The sequence below is a fragment of the Macaca nemestrina genome, chromosome 13 (genome assembly GCF_043159975.1).
Source record: "Macaca nemestrina isolate mMacNem1 chromosome 13, mMacNem.hap1, whole genome shotgun sequence".
Taxonomy (NCBI): domain Eukaryota; kingdom Metazoa; phylum Chordata; class Mammalia; order Primates; family Cercopithecidae; genus Macaca; species Macaca nemestrina.
Window position 1 is genome coordinate 3737756 of NC_092137.1, and position 16850 is coordinate 3754605.

General features: G+C 51.9%; 1 protein-coding gene across 4 annotated transcripts in view; it reads left to right on the forward strand.

Annotated features, from left to right (window-relative positions):
• Positions 1-3344: 3344 nt before the first annotated feature.
• Positions 3345-16850, forward strand: part of LOC105497579 (collectin subfamily member 11) — a 50035-nt gene continuing 36529 nt past the window's right edge. The window contains exons 1-2 of one of the 4 annotated variants that reach the window (XM_011768764.3): positions 3347-3766; positions 12715-12870. In XM_011768764.3, coding sequence (XP_011767066.2) covers positions 3694-3766; positions 12715-12870 — 229 coding nt within the window. In that variant the 5' untranslated portion in view covers positions 3347-3693. Of the gene's footprint in view, positions 3767-12714; positions 12871-13355; positions 14331-16850 lie in introns of those variants that run through there. The other 3 variants (XM_011768763.3, XM_071076170.1, XM_011768766.3) reach the window with 3 other exon arrangements.

Genomic DNA, 16850 nt, shown 5'->3' on the forward strand with positions numbered 1-16850 from the left:
GCCGACTGTGTGTCCTCTTTGGTGAAATGTCTTTTCATGTTTTTGCCCATTTTCTACTTGGGCAGTTTGTTATTTTCCTGTTAAGTTTCGAGACTTCTTTCTGTATTCCCGACACTCTCCTTTGCTGGATTTGTGGCTGACAGACGCTTCCTCTCATCCTGTAGCTTATCTTTGCATCTTCTTCACGTTATCATTTGTAGAGCAAAAGGTTTTAATTTTGGTGAAGTTCCATTGATCAGTTATTGCTTTTATAGATTGTACTTTGTTTATTTATTTATTTTTTTTGAGACGGAGTCTCGCTCTGTCACCCAGGCTGGAGTGCGGTGGACGGATCTCTGCTCACTGCAAGCTCCGCCTCCCGGATTTACGCCATTCTCCTGCCTCAGCCTCCCGAGTAGCTGGGACTACAGGTGCCGCCACCTCGCCCGGCTAGTTTTTTGTACTTTTTAGTAGAGACGGGGTTTCACCGTGTTAGCCAGGATGGTCTCGATCTCCTGACCTCGTGATCCACCCGTCTCGGCCTCCCAAAGTGCTGGGATTACAGGCTTGAGCCACCGCACCCGGCCTATAGATTGTACTTTGATATTAGAATATCAAAGAATGATTTGCCTAGCCTTAGATCTTGAAGATTTTTCTTCTGTGTTTTTTTCTAAAAGTTTTGTAAGTTTACATTTCACATTGAAGCCCGTGATCTATTTTGAGATAGTTTTTGTATGAGGTGTGGGGCTTATATTGGGGTTCATCATTTTTGCCTATGGACATCCAGTTGCTCTGGACCGTTCATGGCACCCGCTGTCTTCCCTCCACTGAATCGCTTTTGTACTTTTGTGAGAAAGCAGTTGAGTGTATTGGTGTAGACCTAGTTCTGGGCTCTCTGTTCTATTCCATTGTATAGTGTCTTAGAATTGGGTAGATTGATTCCTCTTACTTTATTCTTTTTCAAAATCGTTTTAGCTATTCTAGTTCCTTTCTCTTTTCATAAACATTTTAGAATAGCCTTGTCTATATCTACAAAAATTATTGTTATGATTTTAATAGAAATTGTGTTAAGCTCGTACTGTGAATTAACTTGGGGGAGAATTGACATTTTTACTCTGCTGAGTCTCCTAATCTATACTTTTTAATTTTTATTTTATTATTTTTGAAACAGGGTCCCACTCTGTCACCTAGGCTGGAGTGCAGGGGAGCTATCTCAGCTAACTGAAACATCCACCTCCTGGGCTCAAGTGATCCTCCCACTTCAGCCTCCTGAGTAGCTGGGACCATGCTACTATGCCCGGATAATTTTTGTATTGTTTTTGTTAGAGACAGGGTTTCACCATGTTGCCCGAGCTGGTCTTGAACTCCTGGATTCAAGTGATCCTCCCACTTCAGCCCTGCAAAGTGCTGAGATTACAGGCATGAGCCACCATGCTTGGGTGAGTCTCCTAATCTATAAAGACAATGTGTTTCTCTATTTATTCAGATCTTTTTTGAGGTTTTCAGCAGCATTTTGTAGTTTCCAGCGTGTAAGTTCTATGTATGTTTTGTTAGATTTACACCTAAGTATTCCTTTTTTAAAGCAATTGTAAATGATATTATTTTGAATTTTGGTGTCTATGAATTCATTGCTATTTTGTAGAAATCTGCTTGATTTTTCATTGTTTATTTTTATTATTTGTTTTGAGACAGAGTCTCACTCTGTCACCCAGGCTGGAGTGGAATGGCGTGACCTCAACTCACTGCAACCTCTGCCTCCCGGAGTCAAGCGATTCTCCTGCCTCAGCCTCCCGAGTAGCTGGGATTGCAGGCATGTACCACCATGCCTGGCTGATGTTTGTATTTTTAGTAGAGACAGGGTTTTGCCTTGTTGGCCAGGCTGGTCTCGAACTCTTGACCTCAGGGGATCTGCCCACTTGGCCTCCCAAAGTGCTGGAATTACAGGTATGAGCCACCACGTCTGGCCTACTTGGTTTTTTAAATATTGCCTTATATCCTGTCACCTGTTGCACTGATTTAATAGTTTCCAGGAGCTCTTTTCTGTAGACTCTTGGATTTTCTAAGGAGACAACCATGTCATCTGCAACAAGGGACAGTGTTATTTTATTTTTCGAATCTACACGCTGTTTATTTCCTTTTTGTGCCCTGCTGGTGTGCCTAGAACTTTAGCACTGCATTGAGTAAGAGGTGAGAGTGGACACCCTTGCCTTGTCTTAATCTCAGGAAGGAAACATTCCATTTTTGTCCATGAGGTATGATGTTAGCTGTGGCTTTGCCTTTAAAAGATGATCTTTATCAAGTTGAGGAAGGTCTCCTGCACCTACTTTTCTCAGAGTTTTTTGTCATGACAGGTGTTGGTTGATGCCAAATGCTCTTTCTGCATCAATTTACATATTCGTGTGATTTTCTTTATTAGCTTGTTAATGGGTTTTTATCAAAGGAGCTTTGACTATTGACATAGCCACATATTCCTGGATGAAACCCCATTTGGTCATAGTTGATAAATCTTTTTCTATATTACTGAATTCTGTTTGTTAATATTTTATTAAGGATTTTCTCATCTATATTCATGAGGGTTATTGGTCTACAGTTTTTTTGTTCTGTCTTTGTCTGGTTTTGGTATCAGGGTAATAATCAACTTTATAAAATGAATTGGTAAATATTCCCTCCTCTTCTATTTTCTGGAACAGGATGTGTAGAATTGGTGTTAATTTTTCTTAAACGTTTTGTAGCCTCTCCTGTGAAACCATCTGGCCCTGAAATGTCTTTCTGGAGAGTGTTTAAATTGCAAGTTCAATTCCCTTCCTTGGTATAGGGCTATTAAATTATCTGTTTCATGCTGAGCATGTTGTAGTTTGTGTTTTCATGAAGTGGTTCATTTTGTCTAAATTGTCAAATTTATGTATAACTTTAATCATACATTTTAAATAACCCATTATTTTTTCCTGAATTTTATTATTTGTGTGGAATTTGTCTGTTTTTACATTTTTATTTTATGAGTTTCAGTCTAAACAAATATTCACCTTTGAACCTAGCTTCCTATGATTGTAATTTTATATGTATCTTTTTCTTAAATAAGGTTCCTCTATCTCCCAAAACGTGCAAGATTCAGGCTGCACAGAAGCTGGATCTATCCAGTCCCTGACTAAGATTTGTTTCTGGCATTAAATGAAACTTGCCTTTAAATGAAACTTAAATGCGTGGAGTGAGTTTCCGGACTCAGGTGTGGCCAGGTCTCCACAGGCCGTGGTCAAGCTCTTACTGCCTTCTGAAGCGAAATCCCCTGTGAACAGAGGAAAGGAGCTCAGTCAGCTGCACTGGTTTCTGTCTGATTGGTGCCAGGTGATGAGCGTCCCTCCTCTTCATGCTCTTCTGAATGTCTACAGTAGTCCTGCTTATTTTTTCAAAACACGAAAAGAAAGAAGAGAAAGCCAAAAAAGAAACAAGATTGGGGTGTCTGGGTTGGAGAGTCAGCAGGGGCATCTCCAGGAGGGTCCTGCGCCCACCGCGAAGCCGGCCTGGGGCGTTCCTGGCGCTGCCGGCGTTCCCACACTCCCCAGGCCACCCTGCGGGACGGGCGCGCAGCGCAGACAGGAAGCGGCCCGAGATAAGGCTGCGGCCGGCCGGGCGGCCTGATTTGCTGGGCTGCCTGATGGCCCAGGCCGAGGCTTCTCCCTGCGCCTGAGACCGCGGCCGCCTCTCTAAATAGCAGCCATGAGGCGCCTGGGGCAGTGTCCTCGCGGGCCAGCGACGGGCGGGACGCCGCGTTCGCCCAGTGCGTGCTCAGGTAGGAGACGCTGCCCGGGGCTGCAGCTGAGGGTTTCACGGGGGCGAAGACAGTGGAGAGGGGAGGGAGGCAGGCAGGGTTCCAAACGGGGCGCCACGTGGGCTCCGGCTGAGCGAGGAGGATGGGAATCTGTCCCTAGATCCAGGCAAAAGCGATTGAGTCTCAATAAATCTGGCACCAGAGTTCCAACGTTGGATTCGTTCCTGGCGGAAATTCGTGGAGCCTGTTGATGAGATGGGTTCAGACCCATGAGAGTTACTGGAAGATGGAGTCACCCTCTTGGGTGGCAGATTTCAAAGAGCCCAAGGCCCAGAGGGCGAAACAGTCTTTGCTAATTCCAAACCTCAGTTCAGTACTTGGTCGCACAACCTGAGGATTGTTCCTGAGCCTGAGCGGCGTCTGAGGGGTCAGGGGACAGCAGCCACCACTGCTCCCAGGGACCAGTGGCTCTGTGTTGGGCTCAGGAACGGGGATCAGAGAGGTGGGGGGAAGGTGGGCCTTGGGGTGGCAACTTTCAAGGGAGGGACTTTGAGTTCAGATGGGGTCGTGTAAAACCAGGTGGGGTCATCTTGTCTCCAAAATTGGAAAGGAGGAAAGTTCCCAGGGCAGCCGCCTCCTGCCTGGATGCCTTGCACTGGGAACTGGCTATCTTTTTAGAGCTAAGGTGATGTGGCCGTTCTCAGTGTAAAGATGAACGTTTAAAGCCATCGCATGTGGGTAGCCGGAATTTTGATTTGGTGGGAAACACTTTGCCTGTGGTAGGCAGAGCACTGCCCCAATCTTTCACAGCTATTTGATTGTATTTACAATTTTGAAACATCCATGCACCAGAGAAGGCAGCACACCCGTAATGTGCTGTCTGCTGGGGGAACGCAAGAGGGGAGAGATCCCTTCTCACCCTGTGCTCTTGGTAAGAAGCTCAGAGGAGCGTGTGCTGTTGTGGGGTGGAATCCACAGAGAATCCAAGCTGCCCCAGAAGGTGCTGTGTCACTGCAGGGACGGAAACACCACAGCGGGGTTGGGGCAGTCGCCAGTGAGATGGGCCTCCTCGTGCTTCAGGGATGTGGTTCTCAGGAGGCATTTTGTGGTGCCTGTTTTTTTTTTTTGCTGGGCATTGCTGAAGTTACTTAACAAAAATGTAGAATAGCATGTTTGGCAACTGAAGCCATGATTTTTTCCCATTGTCTATTTCATTCTTTTTTTTTTTTTTTTTTTGAGATGGAGTCTGGCTCTGTCACTCAGGCTGGAGTGCAATGGCACGATCTCGGCTCACTGCAACCTCTGCCTCCCAGGTTCAAGTGATTCTCCTGCCTCAGCCTCCTGAGTAGCTGGGATTACAGGTGTGCATCATGGTGACCGGCTAATTTTTGTATTTTTAGTGGAGAGGTGGTTTCACCATGTTGGCCAGGCTGGTCTCGAACTCCTAACCTCAGGTGATCCACCTGCCTTGGCCTCCCAAAGTGCTAGGATTATAGGTATGAGCCACAGGGGCTGGCCCCATTGTTCATTTCATTTTTAACATGTACTTCTTCTCAGGATTCCATGTTTAACCCCCTCCCACTGCTTGTCAAGTCTGCCCCTTCCATTGATGGGAAGGCCCTAAGCGTCTTGGGCCCTGGCTGGGAGATAAGGATGTTGTTCTTAAAGAGGTCCTGGGGGTAGCTGTGGCTTCTCCGTTTACAGAATGGAATTCCTCTTCTAAGAAGGCAGTCAGAGGGTGAGACCTCAGGGAAGCAGAGACTCCTTCAGGGGCCTGTGTGCCCTCACCCTGTGCCTACCTGCCATGGTTCCTGCTGTGCGTCTGAGAGCGCCCTGATGCAGGGCCTGTGTCTCCTCTGTGCCCATAGGCCTGGATGGGGCCTGTCGCAGGAAAGTGGACAGAAACTCTCTGAATGGGCAGCGGGGTCAGTGAATGAGTGGAGTGAGTGAAGGCACAAGAAATCCCTGCCTGGGCTGCTCCGGGGATCAGTGGATGAGTGAACTGAGGGAAGGCACAAGAAATCCCCACCTGGGCTGCTCCGGGGGTCAGTGAATGAGTGGAGTGAGTGAAGGCATGAGAAGTCCCGCCTGGGCTGCTCTGGGGTGAGTGAAAGAATGGAGTGAAGGCATGAGAAATCCCGGACTGGGCTGCTCTGGGATCAGCGGGTGAGTGTGAGTGAAGGCACGAGAAATCCCATCTGGGCTGCTCTGGGTTTCTCCGCTCGCTACTCACCCCTTTTCTTGGGAGATGGAGCCTGATCATTGCTGAAGCCACTCTTGGAACATATGCGGAGTGAGGGCAGTAAAAGCCTTGCTGAACACCTGTTTATACCTGAACAGAATCATTTCTAGCTAGAGAGGAAATTCCCATGTCAGCCTTTGATTCCTGAGACATTAAAAAAAAAAAAAATCTAAACCCAGTTTGCATCCAACAAACACTGAGAAGTAAGGTTTGACTTGCACACTGAGTGGGTGGGGAGCAAGAGTTTACTATTGCTTTCAGAAGCCACATACCACAAGGAGCCAAAATACTGCTGCTCAGGCAGCAGCCGGGAGACTATGGTTATGAGCCCAGTGGACCAGCATGTATGGCTACAAACCTTGTGGTGCCCCTTGTTTTTACGTTTTATTTTTATTTTTTATTTTAATTTTATTTTCTTTATTTCATTTTTTTTTTTTTTTTTGAGACTGAGTCTTACTCTCTCACTCAGGCTAAAGGGCAGTGGTATGATCTCTGCTCACCACAACCTCCACCTCCTGGGTTCAAACAATTCTCCTGCCTCAGTTTCCCGAGTAGCTGGAATTCCAGGCACCCGCCACCATGCCTAGCTAATTTTTGTAGTTTTAGTAGAGATGGGGTTTCACCATGTTGGCCAGGGTGGTCTCAAACTCCTGACCTCAGGTGATCCGCCCGCTTCGGCCTCCCAAAGTGCTGGGATTACAAGCGTGAGTCACTGCGCTTGGCACATTTCAACATTATTACAATTTCAGGACAATGACAGCAGGGCAGTAACCCACATCTGCAGACTGCCTGCCCTGGAAATACTTCGTAGACATTAGATATAATAAAGATTCGGAAACGTGGAAACACCACAAGGAGAAGAGCAGAAGGCTCTATTTGTGAACTTTCGTTCTGTTGTTTGTTCCTTTATTCACTCATTCATTTGTTCACTCAGTTTGGTGCCTGCTCAACTGCAGGCTTCTGTGTGCTCAGAGACCTTTACGAAGCTGTAGCTTGCACAGATCACTCGCGCGTGGACCCAAGCCTGCAGGGAACAAGGAAGGTGGGAGGAGTGAAGTCAGCTGGTGGGGTCCTGGGTTTCCACTTTTCAGTTGTCCTTATTGTTCTACTATCCACGTGAGCACAGGGGAGCAGGGCGTGGGTCTCTACAGGGGAGCAGCGGGTGCGGGGTGTGGAGAGGAGGCTGGAGGCGGGCAGCCGGTGAGGGGTGTGGAGAGGAGGCTGGAGGCCTGGTGGTGGAGTTGGGGCCGATTGTTCAACTCCATATTGCATTGTCTTTATCGTGAGGAACTGTAATAATGTACAAGGTTGTTTTGGGAATTAAATCAGATATGTGTCCACATTTGGTATACAATGTATATTGACTCCTTGTTCTCTCCATCAAAAACCTATTTTTAAAAATCCCTTATGTCATGACTGAAGGAGGAAGGTGGGCGCTTCCTTTGAGGCATGGGGAAAGGGTAGTTGGGCAGAAAGAGGAAAGCAGCCAGCAGTGCTGGGAAGCCCTGGATTTCAGTCCCACCCTCACCACACACTAGTTACACAATGCTGGGAAGCGTTCTTAATTTTTCTTTTCTTTGGCTTCCTCATCTGTGACGAGGGCCTGATAGTGCTGATCTCTGTGCAGTGTATGGGAGTTATTTTCCTCTAACCCAGTGGACATTCTGCACCCCTATCCTTTACAAAGTCATTTCTGCAAGGGGCTCTGTAGGAAGAAGCCAGGTCCTCATGTGGTGCACGATGACCCACACTGCAGGATGGCACTGAATGGAAGCGGGTTTCCCTGTGCCCATTCCGTGGAGAACTGACTAACGCAGAGGCACTGGGCGGGGCGCAGGTGTTCTCAGATGAGGAACCCTGGCTTCCAGTGCTTTCCCTGGGCTGGGAGCCCATGCATGTGATCACAGTAGGATCAGGAGCTGCCATTCGCTGAGCATTTGCTGTGTGCCACACTGGGTCACGGTGCCACGCGCATTAATTACCTGTGCTATCCCTTCAAATAGCCTATCTCCACATTAAGAGAAGGGCAGGGGCTTGCAAAGGGCATGTGGTGTGGCCAAGGTGCTGGTAAGTAGTTCAGCGGATTTGTAGCTATCCCTCACCCACTGCACTCAGGATGCCAAGTCCCGGGAGGTCTCTGGGCAGTGCCATGGCCCCTCCATGGCCCAGGGAGGCAAGCGCTGGCTGCCCCACAGTCATGAGGGCGAGCTCCATGCCACCAGCTGCGCCCTTCCTCTCCCAGCACCCATCAGTGGCATGCAGTCTGCCTCAATAAGATTAGATAATCCATAAGCTACAACTACATAAAGTTAAGTAAAAAGACACTGAATGCTATGGATACTGTGCTGTGATATCTTTTAAAACTCAAAAGCGGCCGGGTGCGGTGGCTCACACCTGTAATCCAAGCACTTTGGGAGGCTGAGGCAGGTGGAGCACGAGGTCAGGAGATTGAGACCATCCTGGCTAACACGGTGAAACCCCGTCTTTACTAAAAATACACAAAATTAGCTGGGCATGATGGCGGGCGCTTGTGGTCCCAGCTACTCAGGAGGCTGAGGCAGGAGAATGGTGTGAAACCAGGAGGCAGAGCTTGCAGTGAGCCGAGATAGTGCCACTGCACTCCAGCCTGGGCGACAGTGCGAGACTCCATCTCAAAAAAGAAAAAAAAAAACAAAAAAAAACCCCTCAAAAACAAGCCAGGCTGGGTGCGGTGGCTCACGCCTGTAATCCCAGCAGCTTGGGAGGCTGAGATGGGCAGAGCACTTCAGCCCAGCAGACCAGCCTGGGCAACATGGCGAGACCCTGTCTCTACAAAAAAGACAAAAATTGGCCAGGCGTGGTGGTACAAGCCTGTAGTCTCAGCTACCAGGGAGGCTGAGCTGGGAGGATCCCCTGAGCCCAGGAAATTGAGGCTGCAGTGAGCCAAGATGGCACCACTGCACTCCAGTCCTGTCCCCAAACCAAAAACAAGCAAAACGTGACAGAATATGCTTTAAGAACGCATAATGTGTAGGAATACTGCTTAAACCCCACCAGAGGAGAAGCTCACATTCGGGTTGGCATCCCCCAGGGGAGGGCGGGTGGATGGGAGCAGGGCTGGGGTTTCGGGGCTGGTGAGGCAGGTGCGCTCACCAGTGTCTGCTGTGTGGTGAGACCTTGTCATCGTGTAGTTGTATACACACATTAACTCCTAATGAACTAGAAAGTGAGCATCAAAAATGACACCTTGAAGTGTTAGTAATTGTTGAAGCTGGGCAATGGGTACGTGGAAGTTCACGGTACTGGTTTTGTGTGTAACTGACATTTCCCATCACAATGTTAATGATGATGAGAGCCTCAGCAGGACAATGCTGGGCCCCGTGATGGCTGTGTCACTGCACGAGGTGGGCTCCCACCCACGGCCCCTTCTCAGCAGAGCCGGGAGCCCCTACTTTCCTCCTGGCCTTCCCACTCCTATGCTTTGTGAAGTCATCTCTACTTCTGATTCCTTGTGGATTCTTGCAGGATTTTTGAATAAAAGGGGGTGTGGGCAGTTTCTGAATTAACACCTTTTTCCACCACCCTTCCCACATGCGCAGTGGGCCCCGGAGGGGCGGGAGTGGAGCCGGGATTTGAGTAGGGTCTTCATGGACAGGCTGGCGTGCGGACTACGTAGACCATCATGATATATCCGAAGCTCATGGGTTTACTTTTTGTGAGTTTGAGCTTTTCTTTTCTTTTTCTTTTTCTTTCTTTCTTTCTTTGTTTTTTGTTTTTTTTTTTTTTGAGACAGGGTCGCACTCTGACTGCCCAGGTTGGAGTGCAGTGGTGCGACCACAGCTCACTGCAGCCTCAACCTCCCGGGCTCAGCCTCCCACTTCAGCCTCTCCTGTAGCTGGAACTACAGGGGCGTATCACTACACCTGGCTAATTTTTTGTAGAGATGGGGTTTAGCCATGTTGCCCAGGCTAGTCTCAAACTCCTTGACTCAAGCCATCTGCTGGCCTCGGCCTCCCAAAGTGCTGGGATTACAGGCATGAGTCACTGTGACTTTCAGCTTTAAAGTACCTTTGTTCCCCTGAGCCATTCTTGGACACCCGGGATGAGAGGTGGCTTCAGCTTTAAGGTCTGTAGTTTTCATAGAGGTAGGACAAGTCTGTCATCTTTCGCAAGTGAAGCTCTCCCACTCACTTGCCCAAGCTCTGGCTCCGCCCTGACTCTAACCCTCTCTCCCTTCCCGCCCCGCCCCTTCATTAACCCTTGCCTCAGCGGTAATGGACATTTACCACGGAATGTTTATGGCGGTAACACCAGCTGTCGCCACGTCATCTTTTTGTCTGTTACCATTAGAGGGGATTTTTTTCAGATTTGGGAGAAGGATTTCAAATGACTTCCTTTCAAGCTGCAGGCCTGTCTTGGGCATCTTGACCTCCGCACATTTCTGGGAGGGCTCCTCGTGCAGCAGGACTTCAGGTGGTAGAGGTGGGCTTTCGTCAGCCAGAGGTGGGGTCTCTGTAGACTCCATGGGGCCCTGGCTTTTGGGATCTGTCTGGACCACCCTCCCCTGGCTTTTGTAGCAGGGCTGTCACGGGGCTGTTGATGTGGAAATCCCCCCACCACAGATGGCCTTTCTCTGGCAGCTAAGGTGACCTTCATTTTGGGCCTGAGAGGGCCAGCTGGCCTGGAATTGAGGGAGAGGAAATGCAAGGTGCCCTGACCCACAAGCCTTGCAAACCCAATCATTGCTCACCCACTGCGTCACACAGGAGTCTACAGGTGTCTCACACTCGGAAAGTCGAACCCGAGCCCCTGACTTGGCCTCACCTCCTCAGTTCTGTTTCTCAGCAGCTGGCTGCACTGTTCACCTGGCTGCTCAGAACAAAGGCTTTCATCTTTGACTTCTCTCTGTCGTTTCCCATATAATTGATCAGCAAAACCTGTCAGCTTTGCTTCCAGACTGCATCCCAGACTGTTGTCATCCCCTCCACCCACAATGGGGTCCAGCTGCTGTCCCCGCCCACTGTGCTGTTGTGGTCACCTTGGCTTGGCCTCCTGTCTTCGGTTGCTGTGCCTCTAAGTCCTGTCTCAAGAGCAGGGTGACCCTTTTATAAAGCCGCTCCCTGATCCAGACCCTCTGTCTCATACAGAGCAACCCCCAAAGCTGCCGGGCGCCGGCTACTGTCTGGCCTTTGCCTCCTCTGTGCCCACCAGGCCAGCCCACCTCTCCCCGCATCGTCTGGCATGCACTGCCTCAGGGCTTTCTCTGAGCCGCTCTCATCCACCTGTCAGCGAGGCTTCCCTGGCAACCGTCTTGAACAGCAGCATGTGTCCCGGCCACTGTACCCTGCCTCACTCTTCCCCACGGCGCTTACCCCTGCCTTTGTCTGTCTCGGTCTGTCTGTCTGTCTCTTCCAATAGGAATAAAAACATAAATGTTCTTGCTGTACTCCTGGTGCCTAAAACTGCCTGACATTTGGTCGGCATCCACAAATGTTTTTGAACGAATGATTAACCAAATGAAAGGACGCCAGGAAGTATCCAGAAACATGGTCTTTGGGATGGACAGATGCTCCTGTGGCTTCGATGCTCTGCGGGAGCCCCAGGCCCAGCTCGCCGTGGCTCTTTTTCAGCTCTACTCTGGGGCTTCTGTCCGCACTCTGCCCTTCTGGACTGTCTCTCTCTCCCCTCCTGTCCCTTTCCCTCTGTTTCCTGGCCTCTCCTTCAAGTTTAGTAGTTTCCATTGCCCTGTTTGTTTTCCAAGTTTTATTTATTACATATACATATATATGTATTTGGGATGGAGTCTCGCTGTCATGCAGGATGGAGAGTAGTGGCATGATCTCAGCTCACTGCAACCTCCACCCCCTGGGTTCAAGCAGTTCTCCTGCCTCAGCCTCCCAAGTAGCTGGCATTACAGGTGCCCACCACCACACCCAGCTAATTTTTGTATTTTTAGAAGAGACGGGGTTTCACCATGTTGTCCAGGCTGGTCTTGAACTCCTGACCTTAGGTGATCTGCCCACCTTGGCCTCCCAAAGTGCTGGGATTACAGGTGTGAGCCACCATACCCGGCCTTGTTTTCCAAGTTTTAACGCCCTCCGCGATGAAGAAACAAAGGGGGCAGCACATACCCGCCCCTCCTGGGACACCCCTCTTCCTGTGGGCTCGGCCCCCACCTCCCCAGGACCCTGGGTTCCTGAGGCTGGGGCTCCTCTCTCCTTATTGATCTCACCGAGGAGGGCCCGTATCCTGTCACCTAAGGAGATGTGGGGTGTGGATTTGTTGTCTGTGAATGGAGCCACTAAGCCTGGAGCTCCTCAGGCACCTGGGCTGTTTCCTTTAGATGTTTCTCGCCTCCCTCCACTGTGCCCAGCTCTGCAGAGGCTCCATGTCTGTCGCTGGCCATGCTGTGTGGAGACCCCCTACTCCACTCTGTGTAGGAACCGTTTGTCCCAGAGACCAGATGGAACTCCTTGGGGTGGGCGAGTTGTAGGCCTTCAACCAAGGCTCACTGACCGGGGCTGGCATGCACTTGGTGCCTGGTGCCTGACCTTGGGGCTGCTGTGGAAGCTTCTCAGTGGAGGCTCATGATTGGTGCTTGAGTGAGTGGGGAGAACCCGGCATGGGAGCCCAGACAGCCCTTCCAGGCGCCAGGAGGGCTGCACGCCTTGCCTCCGAGGCCTGCTCACTGTCACTGGCTGCCCGGCTGTTGCAGTTCCCATCACTATTTATTCCTTCCTCTGTGTAGGAGTCGGTGTCCTGCCTGCGCTCAGGATGAGGGGGGATCTGGCCCTGGCGGGCGTTCTAATCAGCCTGGCCTTCCTGTCACTGCTGCCGTCTGGACATCCTCAGCCGGCTGGTGATGAGGCCTGCTCCGTGCAGATCCTCGTCCCTGGCCTCAAAGGTAACCATTCCCTGAACTCTGGGCTGCTGGCCAGTGGCCTCTGGGCCAGCTCAGAGACTCCTATGCAGCTGGGCAGTTCCACAGAAAAGCACAAAGCCCGGGCAAATCTGCTCACCCCATTGGGCCTCAGTTTCCCCATCTGGAAATCAAGGGTTGGGCAACATGAAGTCTAAACTGTCTTTGGCCATGGAATTTCTAATTCCGAAGTTAGCAATTTATTTGCAACTCAGCCCTCTCCAGGGGGGCCTTGCTGGAAGGCACCTGGGTTTTTGTCAGACCCTGCACACACCGCCTCGTGTGATCCTCCCCATGAGATGGTCTCATTTGGACCATTTTATGCATGAGGAAATTTGAGGCTCAGGGAAAATTTGCAATTTGCGTAAGTTCCCCAAGTGTGCTTCTACATTGCTTCCTGAGAGCTCTTAATATTTTATTTTAAAAATTAAAAAATCCCTGGTGGTCTAGTGGTTAGGGGAAATAAAAGAAACAAACATTTTTTTTTTTGTTTGTTTTTTCTTTTTGCTTTATCTGCAATCTGCTCCCAGATAGAGATAGTTCTGCATGTCAGGCATGGGTGAGAAAGTCCCTGAAGCTGCAGTATCTGAAGCCTTCCGAGTAGCATCTTCACGTAAGAAAATCACCAGCTTCTACAAAGCAGAGGCAACAGGTCCCCAAACCTGGTGGAGCCTGGTGTGAAATGAAAATGTGGGCCCCTTGTTCAAAATTACAGAACTCAAGAAGGGACAGCAGAGTGTGTGCCAGTGTCGGGTGGCAGGGCCGGGGCCGCAGCTGAGGGGAGTCACGTGGGTGCTGAGGAGGTGGAGGGGCACATTGACCTTCTGCGCCCTGAATCAAGTCCGCCGCCTCCTCATCCCCACGCAGGCTGCTTGGGCCTTCAGCATCTCTTGTGGAGTGGCTGCAGCTCTTTTTATTGAAACATTAGAGAAGAGTGGATTCAAACCCACGATCAAAACAGGCACCACAAAAGACAAGCCCTGCTCAGCCCATGTTGTACAGAATGAAAAGATCAGCCCTCTTCCAGGGCACAGGGTCCGGACAGCTCAGGGCCACCCTGCCAGGCCATGCGGCTCTGGATGGAGGCTCTTTTCTGGCTGTGTTCACCCTGCTGTTGGAAACCAAGTGGGCCGCCCTGCAGCCCAGACAAGCCAAGTGGCCTTTGTGCTTTTAATTCTGATGAATGCGCTTGCTTTAGAAAATGTTTAATTATGTTGGAAGCAACTTAAACTGTTGGACGTGTATGGCTCTCTCAGAAGTTTTGGTGAAAGTGGCTTTGGCCCAGACTTTGTGGTCGCATGTGTGGGTTTGTGAGTGGAACCTTCAGCTTTAAGTTGGAAACCATGGCTGTGGAGAGCTGGACTTTAGGCTGGGGAGGTCACGTCCCTACCCGATGTGGTGGGTGCCCCCGACTCCCTACCATTCTCTTCCCTGCGCCCTGCCAGGTCTGTAGCCCGCACTGTGGGGACCGTGGGGTGGGCTCCAGGGTCCTTTCTGGATGCTGCCTTTCCCAGGTGCTGTTGGGAGGGTCCTTCCCAGCCGTCCACGTCCTGGGTCCTCTGGATATGCTGTCATTTCCCGCATGGGTAGGGTCCCTTCCCAACCTTCACAGGCTGGGAAGTAGGGCAGATCTGAGTGTGCTGTGGGTCAGCTATGCTGCGTGATGGGTCACCTGTCCTTCCAAGCCTTGGCCTTCTGGTCCGTGAGGTTGGGGAGGCAATGCCAGCTTTGGGTTCTGTGGGGATGCAATGGTGGCACCAGGAGTGGGCACACGGTGACCGGGGACCCAGCCCCTGTTCCCGGCTCTGGGACAGTGACTTACAGAGCTCTAACGCTGTGCAGGCAGTGAGCCCAACCAGGGAGCAGATCAGGTGTCCGTCCAGCACGTGCCCCGTGGGTCTGCAAGTGAGAGGTGAGCACCGGGGTGAGGAACGGTTTAGAAGGATTCAGGATGCCCAGTGTGTCAGAAATTGGGTTACTCAATGGAGAAAATGGTGTGTGCCAGCAGACTTCATCCCTGCCAGCCACAGCATGTGCTGTAGCACCCCAGGGCCGCTGGAGGTCAGAGAGGAGAGGCAGCGTGCAGTGCAGTGCAGCTGGAGGTCAGAGAGCAGAGGCAGCGTGCAGTGCAGTGCAGCTGGAGGTCAGAGAGCAGAGGCAGCGTGCAGTGCAGTGCAGCTGGAGGTCAGAGAGGAGAGACAGCGTGCAGGGCAGTACAGCTGGAGGTCAGAGAGGAGAGGCAGCGTGCAGTGCAGTGCAGCTGGAGGTCAGAGAGCAGAGGCAGCGTGCAGTGCAGTGCAGCTGGAGGTCAGAGAGCAGAGGCAGCGTGCAGTGCAGTGCAGCTGGAGGTCAGAGAGGAGAGACAGTGTGCAGGGCAGTACAGCTGGAGGTCAGAGAGGAGAGGCAGCGTGCAGTGCAGTGCAGCTGGAGGTCAGAGAGGAGAGGCAGCGTGCAGTGCAGTGCAGCTGGAGGTCAGAGAGGAGAGGCAGCGTGCAGTGCAGTGCAGCTGGAGGTCAGAGAGGAGAGGCAGCGTGCAGGGCAGTGCAGCTGGAGGTCAGAGAGGCAGCGTGCAGTGCAGTGCAGCTGGAGGTCAGAGAGGCAGCGTGCAGTGCAGTGCAGCTGGAGGTCAGAGAGCAGAGGCAGCATGCAGTGCAGTGCAGCTGGAGGTCAGAGAGGAGAGACAGCGTGCAGGGCAGTACAGCTGGAGGTCAGAGAGGAGAGGCAGCGTGCAGTGCAGTGCAGCTGGAGGTCAGAGAGCAGAGGCAGCGTGCAGTGCAGTGCAGCTGGAGGTCAGAGAGGAGAGACAGTGTGCAGGGCAGTACAGCTGGAGGTCAGAGAGGAGAGGCAGCGTGCAGTGCAGTGCAGCTGGAGGTCAGAGAGCAGAGGCAGCGTGCAGTGCAGTGCAGCTGGAGGTCAGAGAGGAGAGACAGTGTGCAGGGCAGTACAGCTGGAGGTCAGAGAGGAGAGGCAGCGTGCAGTGCAGTGCAGCTGGAGGTCAGAGAGAAGAGGCAGCGTGCAGTGCAGTGCAGCTGGAGGTCAGAGAGGAGAGGCAGCGTGCAGTGCAGTGCAGCTGGAGGTCAGAGAGGAGAGGCAGCGTGCAGGGCAGTGCAGCTGGAGGTCAGAGAGGCAGCGTGCAGTGCAGTGCAGCTGGAGGTCAGAGAGGCAGCGTGCAGTGCAGTGCAGCTGGAGGTCAGAGAGCAGAGGCAGCATGCAGTGCAGTGCAGCTGGAGGTCAGAGAGGAGAGACAGCGTGCAGGGCAGTACAGCTGGAGGTCAGAGAGGAGAGGCAGCGTGCAGTGCAGTGCAGCTGGAGGTCAGAGAGCAGAGGCAGCGTGCAGTGCAGTGCAGCTGGAGGTCAGAGAGCAGAGGCAGCGTGCAGTGCAGTGCAGCTGGAGGTCAGAGAGGAGAGACAGTGTGCAGGGCAGTACAGCTGGAGGTCAGAGAGGAGAGGCAGTGTGCAGTGCAGTGCAGCTGGAGGTCAGAGAGCAGAGGCAGTGTGCAGTGCAGTGCAGCTGGAGGTCAGAGAGGAGAGGCAGCGTGCAGTGCAGTGCAGCTGGAGGTCAGAGAGGAGAGGCAGCGTGCAGGGCAGTGCAGCTGGAGGTCAGAGAGGCAGCGTGCAGTGCAGTGCAGCTGGAGGTCAGAGAGGCAGCGTGCAGTGCAGTGCAGCTGGAGGTCAGAGAGCAGAGGCAGCGTGCAGTGCAGTGCAGCTGGAGGTCAGAGAGGCAGCGTGCAGGGCAGTGCAGCTGGAGGTCAGAGAGCAGAGGCAGCGTGCAGTGCAGTGCAGTGCAGCTGGAGGTCAGAGAGGAGAGACAGCGTGCAGTGCAGTGCAGCTGGAGGTCAGAGAGGAGAGGCAGCGTGCAGGGCAGTGCAGCTGGAGGTCAGAGAGCAGAGGCAGCGTGCAGTGCAGTGCAGCCGGAGGTCAGAGAGGAGAGGCAGCGTGCAGTGCAGTGCAGCTGGAGGTCAGAG